Source organism: Clarias gariepinus, chromosome 1 (genome assembly GCF_024256425.1).
Source record: "Clarias gariepinus isolate MV-2021 ecotype Netherlands chromosome 1, CGAR_prim_01v2, whole genome shotgun sequence".
NCBI lineage: Eukaryota > Metazoa > Chordata > Actinopteri > Siluriformes > Clariidae > Clarias > Clarias gariepinus.
Window position 1 is genome coordinate 30372864 of NC_071100.1, and position 21905 is coordinate 30394768.

Genomic DNA, 21905 nt, shown 5'->3' on the forward strand with positions numbered 1-21905 from the left:
AGTGCCCAAACCCCAGCCACTGCAGTGCAGTGCCGGTCCCAAGTCTGGATAAAATGAGAGTTGCGTCAGGAGGGAGCATCCTTCTGCCAAGGAAGGATGCGCCTGTATGTGCGGACCGGATGGTCTACTGTGGCGACCCCTTCGCCAGATGCAGCTGAAAGAGCAACAAGGGGTTAGTAAATAATAGTGTGTACAGTTCTAACAGACAGATGAATCTTTTCTGCAAGTTGGCCACAAGTTATTAGTTGATCATTGAGGATCAGGCGTTCCACTCACTGAATGTGTAGGAACAACAGGTATTGTCATTCACAGACATACAGCCTTTTTTTTAAACATATGCATCATTCAAATATTTTACTGCTGCTGAGAGTCTCGTCAACATGCTGTGTTTGACGTTTTCTATGTTCTGATTTGACTTTAAAAAAAAAAACTCGTAATTATGTAAATTTGAAAGTTATATCATATCATTTCTTTCATCGGTGGTTAATTTATTTCTACCTCATAACCATGACCCTCTTCTACCATTTGTCTCATCAAGGGAAATGACATAAAGTTAATATGTCCAAATTTTCTTCTAATTTCAGCTCCAGGTGCTCTTCAGTTCTGTTTCCTTCTGTCTACAAGGGCAGGGGGATTGGGAATCAATCTGGCAACTGCGGACACAGTCATTATATTTGACTCTGACTGGAACCCTCATAATGATATTCAGGTATAGGTAACCACATGTCTAATTTTAGAGAAAGAGGGAAAGAGAGAATGAGTTATGTATTTTATTTCTATTTAAACGTCTATGTCAGTTCTGATAACAAATTATAAGATCCCTAAGAAGCAAGTCATTTGTTTGCATATTTTTTTGTGTCTCTTTATTTCTCTCTTTCTCACTCTCTTAGGCCTTCAGTCGTGCCCATCGGATTGGTCAGGCAAATAAGGTGATGATCTATCGGTTTGTGACCCGTGCGTCTGTTGAGGAACGGATTACCCAGGTAGCCAAGCGTAAGATGATGTTAACCCACCTGGTGGTGCGGCCAGGGCTTGGCTCCAAAGCTGGCTCCATGTCCAAGCAAGAGCTGGACGACATCCTGAAGTTTGGCACAGAGGAACTTTTTAAGGATGAAACTGAAGGTGAGAGAGTGTAATAAAATGGATGAATAGAAGGATGGGTCGATTACCTTGTGAATAAAGTAAAAAAGAAATTTTTGAGGCATACAATACATGCTTATAATGACAGCACATCTTTCCCAAAATTGCATTCCTGTCCGTGTCCAGCGGGAGAGAATAAGGATGACGACAGCAGCGTGATTCACTATGATAATGCTGCGATTGAATGTCTGCTGGATCGGAGTCAAGATGCCACTGATGACACGGACATGCAGAACATGAACGAGTACCTTAGCTCCTTTAAAGTAGCACAGTACACAGTCCGAGAGGATGATAAGGTGAGAGCTCATAGAAAGTAAGGAATGTTACAGAAATATTAAAAGGAAGGAGAGTAGAAAATAAGACTGGAAAGTTACGATACAGTCATGTGTAAAAGTTAGTGCCCCTCTTGTATTTCTGGGATTGTTTTGTGTAAAATTTTTTAGTGTAGTTGGTCTTAGTATTAGGTAAATACAACCTCAGATAAACAACAACCTTTTTTTAAACCATGCTATCATTATTAGATAATAATGAAGCCAAAAAGAAAATAACTTAAAATGACAGCAATAACTTAAAATAATTGTTTCCTGTATGACTATCAGTCGCTCGCATTGTTTTGGTCCCTTCTTTTTTGCTTCATTGAGTTCATATACACATTTTGTATGTGTAATAAGTTATGCATTGTATATGTGCATGTGTTTTGGCAGATTGAGGAAATAGAGAGGGAGATTATAAAGCAGGAGGAGAACGTCGACCCAGATTACTGGGAGAAACTTCTCCGGCACCATTATGAACAGCAGCAGGAGGATCTGGCCCGCAACCTGGGCAAGGGCAAGAGAGTCCGCAAGCAGGTCAACTACAATGATGCCGCACAGGAGGATCAAGGTAGGTCTGCATACATGACATATACACCACGTAAAACAATCCCAAGAGAGGACTATATCCATATTACAAATTTAAGTTTTTGTCATGTTAGCTATGCAGGAACATTATCAGCCTTACCTTTATGTTGAATTAAGACCATTGATGTGTTCTTCAAAAACATAATGAATGCTGAGTCTGTGTGAATGGAGTTTGCATGTTCTTCCCGGATGTACTCCACCTTGTTCCCAAAGTCTCAATGAATAGGGTCCAGGCCCCCATGACCTTGTACAGGACATATAAAATATATGTACAGAGGATGTGTACTGCTTTGACAGCAGTATAAAAGATAAATTAATGATTTAATTAAAATTTAGATAGATAAAAAAAAATGTAAATATTAAACTTATAGTTAAAGAGGGATGGGATTTCTATTCATAACTTTTGTTTTTAACTTCATTCATATACAATTGGATTAAATTTAGGCAGATTTTGTTTCACTTGCTTTAATCCATAAGAATTGTTGATGGACTGTATCTGTCCTTGCACCACAAATAGAGTTGCAAAAAAGATTTAAAAAATGTTTTTATTTATTTTCTTTTGACATTAACATGACATTTACACAGATCAGCCTCACCATTAACACCTCACAACATGAACACATTAACATTGATTATCAATTACTGTATATACCAGTAAAATAGTGACAGAATTATTTGCACCCAAAGCTCACCCATGCCCGCAGGGACCAAAGACCAGCCTGTCTGATCTGAACCCAGCATAAAACAACAAACAAACCACAGAAAAGAGTAAATGCTGGCCATGATGAAAAAAACATCAGACAACAAAGTCTGATCCACAGAGGCACCAGCCCTGCAACACACAGCACCCTCGACCCTGACAGGTCTTGTGGAGCCAATCCTGAGCTGCCCAGTTGGAATAAGGGAGGCCCTAATTAACACTGAGCATATTGTTTCAGGTTGTAATGTTATGACTGATCAGTGCATAAAAAGTGCTTTAAAGAAGTCTTATTGCCGTATTACTTGAACTGGTAGCTAGAACTCATATCAGGGAGAGAGCAGGCTTGCTGTTAGTGTATATGTAAATGTGTGATCATGATATCGGACCATGATGTCTGCGGTTTCAGAGTGGCATGCTGATATTTCAGACAACCAGTCTGAATACTCAGTGGGATCTGAGGAGGAGGATGAGGACTTTGATGAAAGGCCAGAAGGTGAGGAAAGCAAGCATGTGCACAGGTTCCTAAAAAAAGAACGCAGTGAACAGACGGAGGCTTTGATGTGATTAACGATGGTCCTTGCAGTGTGTGCTGTTGACATTACAAATAAATGTAGAGTAATGTTTTAAACAGACATTTGGTCGGTGTGCCTTCCTCCTGCAGGTCGAAGGCAGTCTCGGAGGCAGATCAGAAACGAAAAAGATAAACCGCTGCCTCCTCTGTTGGCTCGAGTCGGTGGCAACCTTGAGGTAAAGGTGTCTGTTATTTCAAGCACATTGGTTGTGGCTGTTTTGTTGAGTCTCTGATCTGTCACTAAAGGGGCCTTTCACAAGGTTACCCAACTTTACTATTAGCTTCACCTAACATTAGATTATATTTTTGCCATTTTTGATAACTAGGTTTCTTGGAGGAGCCTACTGTATATACTGTATATAATAATTGTTGTCAATAAGCAACAATTTATTAGCAGGAGAGGAGATCTGACTGGTGGGTGGAAATTTAATGGTGACCAAACTGGAAAGAAAATAAGTTTGGATTGTGTGTGTATCCACCCTTATTTTCTTTTCAATTTGGTCACCATTAAATTCCCACCCACCAGTCAGATCTCCCCTCCTGCTGCGTCCCTGCGCAGTGTATCAATGTAATTTGCTATGTACCCTCTTCCACAGACATCTGTAAATTTTTCCTCTCTTGACTTCTGATAGTTGTGGTATCTTTTTAAATCTTAGTCATGATTCCCATATTGTTTTTCAGAATTCAACACTGGTTTAGTTGTGCTTTCTGTTTAGCCTGCTGTTTGTTCTCTTATATCGACCCATGTAAATGGAGTAGAAGAACTTAGCACACATCTATATAATCCAGTGTTCCAACTAAAAATTAGTCTTTTAAAATGAATCATTAGAATATTTATATATTTTGTACAAAGACTTTTATCAGTTAATTGTTTTACATTAATTTATCCCAAGTTTGAGTAATAAATTAAGGTAAACACTACTGATCTATAAAACCATATGTTTAGCAGTTTGTGTAACACACAATCAGTATTAGTAAAAGGTTTGGACACAGGTTTGGACTTATTTTCTAAATTCTAGAACAATACTGGATTTTTTCAAAACAATGAAATAACACATATGGCATGAGTTAATTAAGTAACAACAACAACAACAGTCAGTTGTTATGTTAAGACACGAAGGTCATCTGTTCTGGAAAAGGTCTTGCAAGAACAGTATTGCATTTGTAAATGTCATGAAGCACCATGATGAAACTGGCTCTCATGAAGACCATAACAGAAAAGCGAAACCAAAACGTACCTCTGCTGTAGAGGAGAAGTTCATTTAGAGGTACCAGCCTCAAAAATCACCAAATAACAAACAGCACCTCAGATTAGAGGTTTTATGAAGGCTATACAGAGCATACTGTAAGTAGCAGACACACCACAATATCAAGTGTTTAAAGGAGATTATTGGGTATTTTGGATGTCTTCAGCGTTGTTTTATAATGTAGAAAGAAATAAAAACCAGGGAAAGACTTTTGACTGGTAGTGTATGTGTATATGGATGTCTTGTGTGTTAGGTATTGGGCTTTAACACGCGTCAGAGGAAAGCCTTCCTGAATGCGGTTATGAGATGGGGTATGCCTTCTCAGGATGCTTTTTCCTGCCAGTGGCTGGTACGAGACCTGCGTGGCAAGACCGAGAAGGAGTTCAAGTAAGAACCACCGATGCGCAAGGATTCGTGCAAACTAAATGAAAACACAGAAATGACTGTAAGTTGAAGATGAATAACGCACAATATGGGTAACTGCTCAATTTTGCATGTGCTCCCTTGCTACCCCTCCCTCTATCTGCAGGGCATATGTTTCTCTCTTCATGAGACACTTGTGCGAGCCGGTCGCTGACGGATCAGAAACGTTTGCCGATGGCGTGCCGAGGGAAGGCCTGTGCAGGCAACCTGTGCTGACTCGCATTGGAGTCATGAGTCTGGTGAAAAAGAAGGTCTGCCTTGTTTATTTGGCTTAAATATTTTAAATATCCCCATATTAGAAGAATTCAGTGAGGTACCTTAAAATAATATAATGTATATAAGTGAGGCAAGGTTTGGCAATTTTAATTTTTAAAAGAGTGTCTGTGTCTGAATTTATTTACCTTTACTCAGATTTAGATGTTTTTACAGAAAGTTACTTATTGTTTTTATAGGAGTTACTTTGTTGTAGCGCTGCACAGTTAATCATACTGTTTGTTTGGGTGCATGGAGTAACTGATGGATTGAGGTTATATGAGGACATTTAATTGATGTTATTATGGCTCGTATTGTGCTTTTAAAGAAATATGCAATCAATGTTAAATATGAATATAATATATAATCTGGATTTCAATTAAGATTTCAACATTAATTAAACAATTGTTATCATTTTAATCATTTGCTTTGCAGCACTTCATGTATGGTTAACATTTAATAGTTTAAATTCTTTGTTTTTGCTTTTATGCTTTTATGATTTAAAAAAAAAAAAGAAGAAATATGTGGGAAACAAAGCAGTGAAGCAGTTGAGACGTCTAGCCAAATAATGAAGTTTCCAGAAATGTTAAAGTCAGAGGTGCTTCCTGTGCTGGTGTGTGCAGGTTCAGGAATTCGAACACATTAATGGAAAATGGAGTATGCCTGAGCTAAAGCCTGAAATCACCGGGGACTCTAAGAAATCCTCAAGAGCTTCCTCACCTGCTATTAAAACAGCTACACCCACGCCAGAGCAAAGCTGCAACAACACACCCTGTACCTCAAAGCCAGGTACATAAATGCACACACACACATACACACGATGCATGAACTTTAAAATAAATGTCTGTGTATAGTGTTCACAGATAATTATGCACATGCACAATTAGCATACCGTCATAAACATACAGTCACTAAGTATTCACATAGAAATTTTTAAGCATTAGATAAGTGCAAAGGTGTAGTTGTAGTGTTTGTCCACAAGAGGGCAGAGTGAGACTGTAATCAGCAATTCCAGTACTGAACTGTATGCTATTAATTTAAACTCTCCTTCATCTTCACTTTTTACCCACAGATTGGTCCAGATGGTCCTTGCTAATGATGTATGGTTACATTTCAGCAAATTACAGGAAATGTTTTTTTTTGTTGTTGTGCTTTTTCAGTTTGGACAGCTGGATAGCATGTGTACTTTTGTCATTATCATAAGGACCAGTATTCTGATAGTGATTCCTGTGCAGATGATATCTTGTGCGGTTCTAGCCACTGATAAACCTACCAGCTGAAGGCACATATGAGCAAACATGACTTGCATGAAAAAAAAATGATGAACAGGCATACTTGAAGACACATGTCAAGAGTTTGATTTTTAACTTTGTAGCCACACCCTCTCCACCTGAGAAACCAGAAAAGATTGGAAAAGAGGGAGAGAGAAAAGAGGGTGAGAATCTGACTGATGCAGAGAAAGAGAAGGAGAAGGGCAAAGAGGGGAAAGAAGGAGAAAACTTAGACAGTACAGAATCTAAAGAGGTAAGTGTGTGGGTGTGTGGGTAAGTATAGGAGTGAAGGGTTGGCTGCATTGTGGTTTTGTGTGTCTGTGCATATAAGTGTATTTATCACAGTGAAAGATGTTCTCTTTCTGCTTCTTGCTCTCCTGGGTAACAACTCTAAAGGAGACTGAAAAAAGTACTACACCCAGTGAAAACGCTGAACCATCTGAAGGGCTCACTGGAGCAAGTGCAGGAGACTCCAGATCGAAAGAAGCTTCTGAAACCATTCCACCCTCACCAAGGTCAAAGACGGGGAAAGACAAGGCTGGAGAGGAGGACAGCCTTATTAAAGAGGCTGGTGTTGAAAAAATGAGGGAGGAATCCTCATCAGAACTTTCTGCAGTCAAAGACGAGAAGCAAGGTAGACTGATTTTGCCCTGAAGTAGACTGATTTTGACTGAAGTGCACTGAAATCAGACAGCATGGTTGAAAATTATAGACTAAACTGCAAGAATGTTAACACCTTTGTCTGTACTGAGAAAAAAAAAAAACGACCCAAAACCCACCTGAAAGAAGGTTACATGCAGTTGTTCAGTTAAAAAGTTACGAGTGGTGGTAAATATACCCAAATTCCTTTCTCAATTTAAAACGCAATGCATAGTTTTAATAACTTATTTAGTAGTATAATCCACCATTTAGTCTTTTATAGACATTTCGATGTATGTTTGGTTCGGTCTCTAGTATGTAGGTAAAAATAATCCCCACTTTTTGTCCTTTTTCTATTTCTGTAATGGCCGGGCCTTTAAAAAGAAAAAAAAAAAGAAAAAAAAAGCTACTTAGTTGTTCCCCCTAATTTAACCTCATATAATATATATATGACCCCCCTTCACCAGCTTGTTGTTCAACTCTTCTGTTGTTTAGTGGGGTGTGGCTCTTAGTGAATAGTGGTAAATTTGTCTTTTTCACCAAAGACCAATAGTTTTATTTTTTTAACTTTCAGATAGGAGCTAGCATGATAATAACTCTAACAACAACTTATGTACTAATAATTAGCTGTCGCAATACAAACTGGCTTACTGTACGTCTCATGATTACTGTCACATTGGGTAAAGTGTAGATTTGTAAGAATTGTGTTCAATTCCCAGAAGGTGTGTAATACTAAAACGTCAAATTACCTTTTTACAATTATATGATTATAGAGAAATGTACTTACATGATTTAAAAAAATATATTAAATGATAAGCTTAAATACATTAATTGTGTTTTAAAGAATAATTTAGACATACATTTTGAACATTTAAAACTTGCATACTTTTATTGGGGCATAACAACCACCCAACATTTTCCTTATAAGGAAACAAGATTTTTATTTATTTTATTTTTTTATTTTTATTTTTTACAAGATGACTGTTATTCACTATAAGAGTGTTAGATAAACTATTCCCTTATGGCATTTTATCAGGTGTCAGAGTGGTATGCCAAAGTTAGTAGTCATTCTAATTGTTACAGGAGCAGAAAAAGCGGAGAAGAGTGAAAAAGGAGGAACAGGTGAAAAAGTCACGGAGGAGAAAGAAAAGAGCGAGGAGACACCTGTTGTTACCGAATCAGCAGAAAAGAAGGAGATGGCAAAAGGCCAAGTGCAGGATGTTAAAAATGGTGAATGCTGAAGAGTTCTGTCTTATCATAAGAATCTTAAACCTCCCGTCATAAAACTGTCATTTTTATTGCCATCGCTTATATGATTACTTTTCTGGCTACAGATGAGGGCAAGATAGAAAAGGATGCTGGGAAAGAGGTCAAAGGGCAGAAAGAGGAGACAGCCAAGGGGAACTGCAAACCAATTGAGCGCCCACGGTTTATGTTCAACATTGCAGACGGAGGATTTACAGGTATAAGTGTTTACTGCAAACGTTTATTTTCCCACTGCTTCTAATTTTAAATCTACTTTCAGAACAGATCTTGTTAACACAAAAGTGTAGCAGGTTTGACTGATTGGACAAATTGTTGTGTACATGAGTTGGACTTGCACAGATAACACCATTCTGTGTTCTGTAAATATTTTTGTAGATGTGCAGCTCTGCCGTGATTTTTGCCCAGTGTCTGAGCATGTGCGCTGTTAAGATTAATGCTAAGATGACTTTGTGATCCTGAGCCCACCGTGAGCTTTTATACACAATGCTGCAGTGCTGGCAAAATATTTGACACAAACACTGGCTCAGTGATTATACAGCTTAGAGTAGGGCTGCACCAATCGTGACAATGGAATAAAATCAGCAGTATTGTGGAGCTGTGTGGGTCCATTGGATATTTTGGTAATTTGTCTGTATAATATTAGATATATTTTATCTTGTATAACTGTTTTCTTTTCTTTGTAGAGCTGCACACACTGTGGCAGAATGAGGAGCGAGCAGCAATTTCATCTGGCAAGATGAATGAGATCTGGCATCGGCGGCACGACTTCTGGCTGCTCGCCGGCATCGTACTGTATCCTTGCACATCCCTGATTTAGAGGCATTATTGTGTTTTGTGCCACCCCACCTTATTTTTTTACTTACTTACCCATAATCCTGTATTCAGCGTCAGGGGGGGCCTGGAGCGTAATTTACATGTTTTTGGATTGTGGGAGGAAACCGGAGTAGCCGGAGTAAACCCACCAAACACATGCAAACTCCGTGCTCACAGAGACGGGAATTGAAAACCGACTCGGAAGGCGCAAGGCGACAGTGCTAACCACTACACCATCGTGCCCCCTCTTTTTGTCATATTAAATTAAATTAACTGTAATTAAAATAAATTATATAGATTAAATTAAAGAAATATGAACAAATCCTTTACTTTAAAAAGCTCTAAAGGTGTCTAAGATAAAATTTGGTTTGGTTTGGTAAACCTATTTGGTTTAACAGCCTCAGCAGCAACCTAATTTCCCCTCTCGTCTGTTACAATCATTCAGCATTTAGCATCACCAGTATGACTGGCCTGATTATCTGTTAATATCTACACCTGTACTCACTAGTTCCTGCTTTAAGTTAGATATTTGTTAATGCTTGAATGATTCATAGGTTTGCAAACAAATGCATAACTCTGAAACGGGTCAGATACTGGGACTGAACTGAAAATAAAAGCATTGCCAATAATGAGAGCCAAAAAAGTGCTTCAGGAAGCCTGAAGAACTATTTCTTAAAATACAAGGCTCTTTGGAAATATAAAGAAATGAGTGGTGGCTCAAGACTTTCGCACAATTCTGTATTTCACATACAGCCATGTTAAGCTAAATATAATTTCTGTTAAAGTGGAAGACTGAAAATATTAGGGCTGGGCGATTAATCGAAAAAGTAATCGAAATTGACAATTAGAACTTATAATTGATTAAATTTTCCCAGGTCGATTATTTCAATTACTTTCCCTTTAAAAACATTATCGCGTGTGGAGTCACGTGACCCCGCTCCGTTATGTTATTTCGCCAACATGTCGAGCATGGAGAGCTTAAACACAGACAACTGAGCAACAAGAGCAGCCTGTACCAAAGAAAAATGCAGTCTTCGTTATTTGGACACATTTTAGCTTCAGTAAGGATGACACTGAACAAAATGAAGTCAGATGTAGATACTGTAGAAAAACAGTTTTGACGCCCAAAGGTAACACCACCAGTTTGTTTCAACACTTAAAGCAAATCACGTGTTATGAAGGCAAAATAAATAAATAAAATAATCGTTCATTAATCGTAATCGAGTTAAAATGTTCAATTAATCGAGATTTTGATTTTAGGCCAAATCGCCCAGCCCTAGAAAATATATATATTGTAAGTGTGTAGATGTCATGCCTCAAAATCAAGAATAAACCTTAATCCTCAACCCTCAACAGTCATGGCTATGCTAGATGGCAGGATATTCAGAACGACCCTCAGTTTGCCATCGTCAATGAGCCGTTTAAATCCCAAGCCAACAAAGGCAACTTCCTAGAGATGAAGAACAAGTTCCTGGCCAGGAGATTTAAGGTGAACATAATGACTTTGAAAGTGTTGAGAAATTATGCCAGATTACATTATGTCAGTCATTGCAATATACTAAAACTTTGGTTAAGCAAGTTATTTTGGTTACTTTTTGATGAGTAAGCATGACTCATCATAAACACACACATAGAGAAGAGTGACAAATTCAAGGAAGAAACAACAGTAAGTCTTAGTTCGGCTTATGCCAGAACAGTTTCAATGAGCTTTGGCACGGATACAGGTCTCTAGAACATTACTGATGTCACCCCCAGCATCCCTCCAAGATATATTACCTAAAGTGGTGTTTTGATAATGGTCATGAAGAGGGCTATCTTATATATCATTCCAGAATCTTTCAAAAATATTGGGATGAGTTATTGGGATGCTGACTTCAATGGCCATAGTACAGGAATATGCCAACTAATGTACAGAATGTAGAAGACTGCTTTGTTAACCTGTTAAAAAAGTTGTGTTATGCATTCTGTCAGGGTCGTGAAAAAGGCTAAAATAGCATCTACCGTCTTCAATTAAATGTGATTTGTTCAAATTTTGCTTATTAAATATAAGCATTGCAAAAATATTGAAATTAATATTTAAAGCATTAGCAATATTAATTCATATTAATGTGTGAAATTAAATTAAATAAAAAACCAAAAGAGGATTTTTTTTTTGTTTGTCTTATGATTCATGGTTTGTTGATGTTCACCCACTCTCATTAAGATGGGAAATGTTTATTCAAAAGTAAATGTGATTAGTCAGAATGACTTCGCATTGATTTACAGTGATCCTTTGCTCAAGGGCAACATGCGAACCCAATCCAAGTCAGCAAAAAGTCCTCCACAGCATAACAGCTTTTCATTATCCTTGTAAAAGTACATATTTCGTACTGGGCTTATCAGAGTATTTCCTACTCTAAATTTAATCTAATACTTTAAAACTCAGTTACTCTAACAGTAGTCGTTCTTTAAATATTTCTGATTTAAATAATTTCCTGTCGTAAAGTGTGATGAAAGGCACACGCAACATGCTGACACAAACTGTTGTGCAATGCCAGCTCTTTTTTGCTTTTCTGATGTTTTGCTTCATTACATGTTTCATATCCCGTTCTCTACATCCTCATTCTTTCCTCTCGACCTTTCTCTGTCTCTCTCTTGCTTGCATAATTTAAAATGCAATGGCTACCATTTCATTTATTGCATAATGTACTTATTATCTCCCTAAGTTTCCTCATAAATCTCATTTAAATTAATTTTTTCCCCCCCATTTCAATTCTTCTTTGTCAGCTTCATCCAGGAAGTTCATATATTTCCTGGCTGAAATCCCAGTGCTGTTTTTTTTTTTTTCCCTGCTAAAGTCTGTGTGAATAAATTAATCATTTGCTCCTTTTTGCTCATCTGCCTTGGCTCTGTCTTAGCTCCTTCTGTTTTAATTCTACAGAATTAATACCCATTTGTTTTACATTATTTTTATTCTTTTTGCTTTTCTTTACATATTCTCCTCTTTTAAAATAGGATTTTTTATGTTTAATCAATTATGTCTTTCTGTGCCCTCTTGTCATTTTATGTCTTTATCTTTCTTGTTCTCTCAGCTGTTAGAGCAGGCGTTGGTAATTGAGGAGCAGCTGCGTCGGGCGGCGTACCTTAATATGACGCAGGACCCCACTCACCCAGCCATGGCGTTAAATGCACGTTTTGCTGAGGTGGAGTGTCTGGCAGAATCACACCAACACCTCAGCAAAGAGTCGCTTGCGGGAAACAAACCTGCCAATGCCGTCCTACACAAGGGTGAGAAAAGTATTTGTGTGTGCATAGCATTAGTACAATACAGGTTTTTTGCCACGTTATCAGTAAACATATACCAAAACCTTATTTTATTTTTGCACAGATCTTTGTGCGAGTGTTTATAAGTGGCCACACTTGGAGCATATCCACAAAAACACTGCGTCTGGAAGAAAGCCATATTTCACAACATCCCTAAGATATGAGAACACTCACATCCACAAAAGGCATTTTTAGCTAAAAATACTCTGAGAACCACAGCTCTGTTTGCTATCTTAATCGACAAAGGCAAACAAGCCACTTATGTCTCTTGTTTCCCTTGGCTCATCACTTTTACTAGTGCTGCATTTTGCTGGAAAAATTCTCTGATTTGATAATCAAAATCTGCCATATAAGTTTCGGCTAACATGCAGAATTTAAAAAGTGGGTAAAAAGTTGAACCCATTGTAAACCTTTAAATTATTGAGAATTGAAAGGTTTATTATAGAGCTATATAAAAGGAGTGGCCAGGAGGTGTCCAAGGCCATTTTAGGAGGTTCAGGTTACCAAAAATAAAACAAACCAAACCAAATGAAACCCTATTCCATTTCATGGACAAAACTTTATAACGCTGTTATTGAATAATAGGGTAAAACAGAAACAGCTTGTTGCACACACGTCATACCACTGATTTGAAGCTCATTGCATTGTATAGGCTTTATAACTACATATGTGCACACCTTTACAGACAAACTGCCAACGGCTTTTACACTTATTGCTAATACACGTTTATCAGGGGTGTCCCATCATCTCCAGAAAAGGCCTATGTGTGTGTGCAGGTTTTCATACCAACCGCAAGCCACACCTGATCGTCAATTAAAAGCCAAGAACAACTAATTATCAGGTGTGGCTTCTGCTCGGTTCACGCCAGCCCTTTCTGGGGAAGATTGGACATTCATGATGTACATGAACAGACACAGCTACAGCTACATGACAGGAGCATCACTGGGACTGCTTACACGTGCTGTGGAATGGAACGGCAGGTCTATACCTAAGCTTTGACTGCATTTTCTGTTTAATGACAGCCTCAATGGACACTCTGATCAGTGAACATATAAACAATGCAAACAAAATGCATATAATCCAAAATACAGTTTGAAAACAACAAAACAATGTATTTTGTATATGTAAGGCAACAAAGTACAGTAAGAATTGGTTCAGATTGTTTAGGCTACTTCTCATTTCTTGTATAATGTAATAGCCTGTAATGTGTTGATTGTACATTTTCTATTATTTGTTATATTTGCATTATCTTGACTTATTTGTTTAGGTTGTAATGTTTCCAATGGTAGGGTTTAAGGGCTTTACTTTCCTGAGTGACTTGTGCAGCATTTCAAAAGATGCTTCGTCACAGTATTTATGCCACCTGTCAAGCGTGTACAGGAATATTTAAGACCGTTGTAACTTGTGCCAGAATAGAAAAGAAGATTTTCCATGTTGTTTGTGTGTGAACTGTCTCTTAATCATTGTTTATGATGGAAAACGCTTTTGATAATAACTGCCTATGAAATCAGAAAACTAGCATTGCCACTTTCCAACTGTCTTCATACTGCAAGCTGTCACTATTTTCAAAGACAATGGGAAGCTCCTGTGTGGGTAAGGGGAACTGGAGCCATGTGTTTGAGCCCCTATGTGTTCTTAAAGACAAGCCCTTCAAATGTTCCTGTTTAAAAGTAGTTTTCTGGAATAGAAATTAAAATTTTTAACCATATGACTTAAAAACATCAGGTTAGCTTATGTTTGCTAGCTGGGGAAATACACGTACATACAGTAGATAAAAGCGTTCGTCTATTTAGAATCAAAGACGGTTCCACACTGTTATCTGTAACTTCAAGAAACTCACAGCTGCTCCTGTGTTCATATATAGAACAGAAATTTACATGCAAACTTATATACAGACACAAAGACATGCCATCTGCATATAAACCTTTATTTGTGCAATATGGCCATAAAAGCTTCCTCTACATATGAATTTCATTTTAAGTGAGCCTAATTACAGTCAAGCAGGTTATATCAGGACACCTCATTCTTTCTAACAAGCTTACCTTTCTTACCTCACCAGTAAGTTGTGTAGCTACCCGCAGTTTGTTTATTGACTTTGTAGCAGTCTGATTTTCGCTTTTCTTTCATAAATAGCTGTCAATAAAGCAAAATGTAATTGTGTGTTCATAGCATACATTTTCTTAAAGACACAACGTAGGGCTTGGTCTGAAGGTTGCAGCTAGGTGACTGATTAAAACTGGTTATTACCGGATAATCACAAGCCCACATCTTGATACCACAGCCATTAGTGGGTAGAAGTTGAAATGATTGTAAACTTACCTGCTCAGGAGGTGGAAAGGATGGCCTTTGTCTCTCTTTCTCTCTCTTTCTCTCTCTCTATAAAAATAATAATAATTAATAATAATAAAAAATAATAATCTTTCCTGGCAGTATTCCTTATCACTGCAATCAGCTACTTAATATCATTTTTAAATGTACCAAGTTTTAAAGGAAAATACAATACAAAATACATAACCAAAACATTTTCAAGTTTACATTGTAAGTAAAATTATGCATTAAGCAGTTACTTCTGTGATTCCTTTTGATTCTCGTACCCAAGTGTCAGCATTTCTTCTATGGATATGCTTGAAAAATATGTCTACTAAATGTAAATGGATAATCTGACCTAGATACAGTAGTTTTGCACCCAATAACTGCTGCTTTAATTGTAAAGTCTCAGATGCTTATACTGAATCTTTCAATTTAAGTAGTGGTGTTTAAGTAAAAGTACTCTAACTTTTATATGTTGTATGTCATTTTAACTGCAGTTCTCAACCAACTGGAGGAGCTGCTCAGCGATATGAAAGCTGACGTAACGCGGCTTCCTGCCACACTGTCCAGAGTTCCACCAATCGCAGCACGCCTGCAGATGTCCGAGAGGAGCATCCTCAGCAGATTGGCCAACAAGGGCAATGAGACACACACACCGCCGGTAAATTCTCACACACGTCCATCATAAACACACACCCAACTTTCAGCCATCATTCACAGAAACTATTTAAATCTGTTTTTTTTTTATCTTTCCAGCCCATCCCACCTGGACCGTATGCAACTCCACAGAACTATGGCCCTCCGTTCACCCCCGCACCACCAGGCATGGCTCTGGCTGCAGCGAACTACAGCCAGATGCCTCCAGGCTCGTTCATATCAGGTGAGCACTGCTGTTCAATTTAAAATCAGTCTTCTCAAAAATTTATAATGAAAAATTCACTAGAGGTTTCACTTTAAGGTCTAGGTCAGTTTGTCAGAGGTGAATTTTGTTCTTTAGCTCTGGCTGTCTGTAAACAGCAAAATTAGTAATCATTAACCATGATATGTTTTAAAAAGCTCTTGTATTAATTTTCAAGAAGTATATTTTGGGGGTTCAAAATATATTATAGAAATAAAATACAAGGCCAAATGTGGAGATAAGCTTTATTGAACTTAACACATATAAAAGCCACTATTTTACTGGTTTTCCTTTGCAACGTACCACTAATATCGTTGAATGTTCAGTATGTGATGCTTAAGATCCTGTATTGCTTGATAATTAATGGTTTGGTTAATAAAATGAAATGTGAAGGAAAATTTTACTATTTAAAAAATAGTGAATATTAGATGTATTTTGCTTTTAGAATTGTGGGGTGTTAAAAATACAGTACTGAATACAGTACACATAACACACAGTAGTTAGTTTGATCTACTTTCTAGTATATTTTGAATTTTATTGTTTAAAATTATGAAGCATATTGTAAAATGTAAAAGTTATATTGCAACAGTATGTTGTCATTCACCCTGGCAATCCATTTGTTAGGGTTTAAGTATGTATTTAAACATTTCTAAAACAAATGATCTCTAGGATGCAGAAGGACAGAGTAGTTGTTTGCGCATAAAAGTATGAGTTTAAAATATGTGTTTTAAAAGTGAGTGTCTGGCAAGTGATTTGACTTAATATGGCACGCATTTAAACAAACTTGTACTATGTTTGTTTTTATGATTATAGGTTCCTCATTTTGGTTTCAGCAATGAAAAAAAATATCTAGTTTTCTTCACCACACCTCTCCATCAGCATTTCACTTTCTGTCCCAGATTATTCATTTTTTATGTTTTAGGAAGGCACATATATGGACCTTTTCAATGAGTAAGGCTGCATCTCTTATTTTTTAGTCTTCCAGATCTTTGTTACTACTGAAACCGTAACTGAGAGTTATCTAATCTAGTCCTTATGTCCTGTAGAAGAAAACAGTCAGGTATTTTAAGACATGAACTGTTTTGGAATAGTTCTTGCAAGAACAGTGTTGTCATGTGCATTTGCAAAACCCATCAACCATCCATCAAGCTCTCATGAAGACCTTTGCAGGAAAGCAAGACCAAAAGTTACCTCTGCTGCAGAGAGCAAGTTCATTTAGAGTTACCAACCTTAAAAATCACCAATTTACCTCAAAGCATAAATAGCAGACACATCTCAATATCAACTGTTTAAAGAAGATTATTGCATATTTTGGATGCCTTTAGCATTGTTTTATATCAGAACGTATTTAAACTCAGAAAAGACCATGAAGTTAGAAGGTGTGTCCAAACTTTTGACTGGTAGCGTATCTATGTTTTTCCTTGTTTCCTCGATGAATACCAATAGCTAAGTCATAATCTTGTGACCATGACCCCCAAAATTTTCTATTATGTCACTCCAGACTATTCTTGTCAACTCGAGTGACTCAGGTGGCTTGGTTACACATCAATGTTATGTTCACTTCCTTTTCTTATGAGCTGCTACAGTAGGACAGTAGGCGTCTACCAAATGCTCAAATGTAAATTTTCCAGCATTTGGCAGACACCCTCATCCAGAGCAACTTTTATCCAGAGCAACTTTTATCAAGAGCGACATTTTATCTCTTTCTTTTTTTTCATCTGAGCAACGAGGGCCTTCCTCAAGGCCCCAACAGTGGCAACTTGGTGTTGTTGGGGTTTGAACAGTGGGGTCAAAACCACTGAGCTACCCTCGATCTCTGAGCAGATGTTGATACTTTTTCTTAGGCTCCTGAGGCGAACAATTAGATTTTTTTAAGGACTGCAGTCACTCCTTAGTCAGTGTGCTTACTTCTCCCCTTTATGCTGCTTCTCAACTCGTAGAAAAAGCAGTTAGTCACTTCCACAAAGTCCTTACTATGAGTGTCCTTTCTGAATCCAGGGCTGGCCTGGGCAAGTTCTCATCTGTAGAAGATTGGTAGGATAGGTTTATTAACATATTGCTACGTCAATATCTTTGGTTGACTTAAGGATGACTTTAAATCCTAGCAGGTTCAAATGTGAGATGAGGTCATTTGTATTGCTAAACACCAGCTGCTGGAGCTGTCTGCTTATTGTGTGTAAAGGAGTAATCACAGACGCTCTAAGACAACCAGACTTTGTGAACATCCTGCAAAACTAACCCAAAGGCAGGGTTATGTCATTCGGCTGTTAGGGAATGAGAGGTCTCTCCTCTATCTTACAGCAATAATGCATGTAAAATGTATTAGATGTATGAGATGTAGAAATGCATCACGCACATCTGCGGTTACCATCAAGCATGTTTGTTCATCACTTGCATAACATCTGCCATGTTTAGGTCAAGAAGTCTTTTTCAGATTAATTCAGTACAAACTAGTGGCAAATGAGCCTCAAGATACCCTGTTGCCATAAAATGCCCAGGTTGTGTTTCAGACACAAGAGTTAAGGCAAAGCCATTCATGTACTAGAAGTTGGTACAAACACTCAATACCATTTAGGCCAGGTAACTAACTGTCATCTACATTAACAATTCCAGTGACCTAGTGTAGTGCTGCATGTGGGATTTCCATATCAGTTATGATTGGATTTATAAGCATTATGTTCTTAAAGGCCAGGAGCAACCTTGGATGTATATAGCCAATCTTCATTATAGCGCCATCTGTGGTTGTGAACCATTGTGGGAACTTTTTACGTGCTGTATTTGGCTACATGCTGGACAGATTTATGTGCAGATCTACATTAGCCTGTGCCACTAATGAGACTGTCGGTGTCTACACCAAAGGTAGACTCAGTCTTTGCGTTGTTTTATCTGCCATTGAAGCCAGAATGTATTCCATTTTAATCAAGTCGCAACTTCAATGTGCTTTTGAGTGTAGTTGGGCTGTCCACACTTCCTCCCAAAGTCTGTGTTTATGAGTGGACTGTAGGCTCTCCAGCTCTGCACTTTATTGCCTTGCTACCTAGCTCTTGCTTTTGTCCCACGCCTATAGACTTTCTATACTTTTCCACGCAAGAATAAGCTCTTGAATCAGCTACATGTTAATGAGTTACAACCCCTTACACGTCTATTCGTCTGTGCTCTATTATCAAAACTGTTTTACATTATTTTGCAAAATTTAAATCTGGTAACAGTTTTAAATGAAGCGGTTGCGTTTTGATTTGAAAAGACCTCTCAGCAACTTTGCCAAATACTTTTTCTTCCTTTTCCTCTGGTCTAAATCTCTGTGATAGCATTGCCAGTAAATTATGTTTATTGCTTCAAAAGTTAGTTTGTAACAGCATAAACATTTTCAGAGTACACATAGAACAAATGTGATTGATTATGCTTGGAATTTTGTTCGTTTAAAATCCCAAATGCAACCAGTGAACACTTTGAACCTAAGAGTTCTCATGTTCCCGTGCACTGCTGATTGTGTATTTGTGAGAGATGCACTAGCCCCATTTTTTTTTTTGTGCAATAGAGCTTTTTCTGAAAATGTCATTACTCTGATCCGCTGCCTTAGTTGTGCCAGAAATTGCTCAGTCGAGGGAACATTTTTTCTCCACAGACCAGGGATATTTTTAAGAGACCAGGGGAAAAAAAAAAAGGACCAGGAGAAAATGTGCTCTTTTCTAAAGGGGGGTGGGTATAAAAGCAGATGGGGCTCCACGCTACCCCCTGACTGGGCTAAAAATACGCAGTGCATGGGGCTCATTTGAGTGTTTCAGGCTCTGATTAAGATGACTGTGGTGACCCCGATGTAAACTTAGCCTAGAAGAGAGCCTTAAAACACACCAGACTAAATAAAAAAATGTAGAGAGAAATATTGGGGGAAAAGATGAGAAATGGCGGGAGAGTTAAAGAGCCTGAGACAGATGGGAAGGAAAAGTCTGAACTCCTTAACCTATTTCACATCAGTTATTTTTTTCTTTAAATTGTTAAAATAAAAAAAGATTGATGATTTTTTAAAGTGCATAGGAAAAATACAAAGACTCTGTTAAAAGGCTTGAGTGTCGCATAGTCAGAAATTCAAAATGTCCGTTGCTGCTTTACCTTAAAAGAAAAAAAAAAAACAGATTTAGCCAATCATTTTTTTTTCTACGTATATTTTGTCACAGGACATCAAACAAAAATTCCACACTAGAGTCCACACTATTGGATTTTATGGATATGAAGCATCCATCACTCTTGTATTTGCATTTTTTTTTATTATAAAGTCTTGCCTTCCTCCTGGCCCTGATTGGCTGCTGATGTATCTGTGAATATTTTGAGGACTGATACTGTTCCACTCATTCTGAACTTGCTGCTGCTGCTAACCCACTCGCTGCCCCGTCAGTGTCTACAGTCTGCAACCTTTGTGCCCCCACAGAAGCCCCACTCTGCCTGAAGACCAAAGAGCACAACGTCCTACAGCGCCAGCGTGTGGTGGACCTTTGGAAGGATGGCAGGTCGGAAGGGTCTATCGGACAGGAGCTGCACATGCCAAAATCCACCGTGCACAGCATCATCGTCAAATACCGTCTCAGCAACACCGTGGAGAACCTTCCTCGCAACGGCCGACCCAAAAAACCCTGACTGATAGAATAGATGCTATGGAGAAAAACACACACTCAGAAAACAAAAAATAACGAAGAGATAGAGATGGGGATAGTAAGAGAGAAATACTAGAAATCAAGCCAGAAGAAGCTTAGGAAGTCAGACTGAGAAGGTTACAAACCTTGTAAATGGTGAGAGGGAGAGTAAAAGGGGTACAGAAGAGGGGCTATCAGGAAACAGCATAGCACAGAGAAAGAGGAAGAAAAGGAGGGAAGAGCTGAAAGCAATTTAAGGTACATACGACCTCCCTGGCTGCCAAAGCAAAATAATAAAGTCATCAGGAGTAATAAGAACAGACAACAAGGTGTATAGTCTAAAAAAAGTGAAGCGAGCAAGCATGACAAAAGAGGAAATCACCCAATCGTCTCCAGTGAAAAGTGGGAGCCATTGAGACAGCCTACAAAAGCACCCTCTCTCTCACCCTCACTACTCCTCTCGCTTTTATCTCTCTCCCGACAGAAACCCCAGTGGATTCATCTTTCACTTGGCAGGAGAAATGAGTGCACATGTCGAAGTACCCAGGACCTTTACTCCCTAATTCCTGTGGAAATCTCACTCACTCTCTCTGTCTCTCTCTCTCTCTCTCTCTCTCTCTCTCTCCCGTTCTCTCTCACTCTGGAGTCTCTTCACACATACAGAGGGAGTATTAAAACATTTCATAGTGTCAAAAGCAAGGAATTCCTGAGATGGATTGCAAGTTTGTTTTGTTTTCTCAGCATTTCCCATCCCAATCAGAGGCTTTAGGGATCCACAGATTGAACAGTGAGATGGACAGACTCATTTTTATTTTTATTTTTTGCAAATCTATGGTAGACTGAGTAATTTTTTAAAGACAAGCATAAAGTTTACTTCTCCGTATCAGTGTTCATCTGAAAAAAAAAAAAACTTTAAACCAGGAGGATGCCAAGAAGCAGTTTTTAAACATTTCTTAAACTAAAATTTTCTGTCTGTAATGCAAAATTATATGAACCTTTTATGGCTGTATGACACTAATTTACACTGACTGACCTTGGTGTGTGGTGTGTGTTGGCAGGACACAAGTAGCCTCAAATCTAAGCAGGTCATCTGGCCCTGGGGAAGTAAACATAACTCTTGTTTTTCTAGAATATATGGCAATGCCATGCTGACATTCCAAGGATGGTAGGCCTAAGATGGGATTTTGTGGCTTAGAATCTGAGATTGGTTTGGAGGACAAGCAGGTCTGGGAGCAGTCCAAAGGGACAACGCTTGAATTCCTTTGTAGTACCAGAGCCAGATCAGATTAGCCAGAGCAGACCCCCAGTGGGACCCTTATACAGTGCAGAACGGCTTGTGCTCAGACTCTCACTGTGCATGCACACACATATTCACAGGTACACACTTAGAGCCTAAGGTGCATAAATGATAAAGTTTTAAGAGCTGTTGTGTGGTAGTGTGTTTTTATGTATGCACTTGTGCATGGTGCGAAGTTAAGATTTGACACTGATGCTCTGTGTGAGTTCATTCCCATTGCCGCTAGGAGAGTGATTAATCGTGTAAGC

At 38.3% G+C, this 21905-nt stretch overlaps 1 protein-coding gene across 1 annotated transcript in view; it reads left to right on the forward strand.

Annotated features, from left to right (window-relative positions):
- The window catches only part of chd3 (chromodomain helicase DNA binding protein 3), a 39395-nt gene extending 18131 nt beyond the window's left edge, over positions 1-21264 (forward strand). Inside the window, exons 22-40 of the mRNA XM_053498610.1 lie at positions 585-709; positions 891-1122; positions 1267-1436; positions 1845-2022; positions 3146-3232; positions 3401-3486; positions 4811-4944; positions 5087-5231; positions 5856-6021; positions 6608-6756; positions 6900-7137; positions 8226-8372; positions 8477-8605; positions 9092-9200; positions 10578-10710; positions 12293-12488; positions 15332-15495; positions 15591-15714; positions 20159-21264. Coding sequence (XP_053354585.1) covers positions 585-709; positions 891-1122; positions 1267-1436; positions 1845-2022; positions 3146-3232; positions 3401-3486; positions 4811-4944; positions 5087-5231; positions 5856-6021; positions 6608-6756; positions 6900-7137; positions 8226-8372; positions 8477-8605; positions 9092-9200; positions 10578-10710; positions 12293-12488; positions 15332-15495; positions 15591-15714; positions 20159-20364 — 2918 coding nt within the window. The 3' untranslated portion in view covers positions 20365-21264. The remainder of the gene's footprint in view (positions 1-584; positions 710-890; positions 1123-1266; positions 1437-1844; positions 2023-3145; positions 3233-3400; positions 3487-4810; positions 4945-5086; positions 5232-5855; positions 6022-6607; positions 6757-6899; positions 7138-8225; positions 8373-8476; positions 8606-9091; positions 9201-10577; positions 10711-12292; positions 12489-15331; positions 15496-15590; positions 15715-20158) is intronic.
- The last annotated feature ends 641 nt before the right edge of the window (positions 21265-21905 follow it).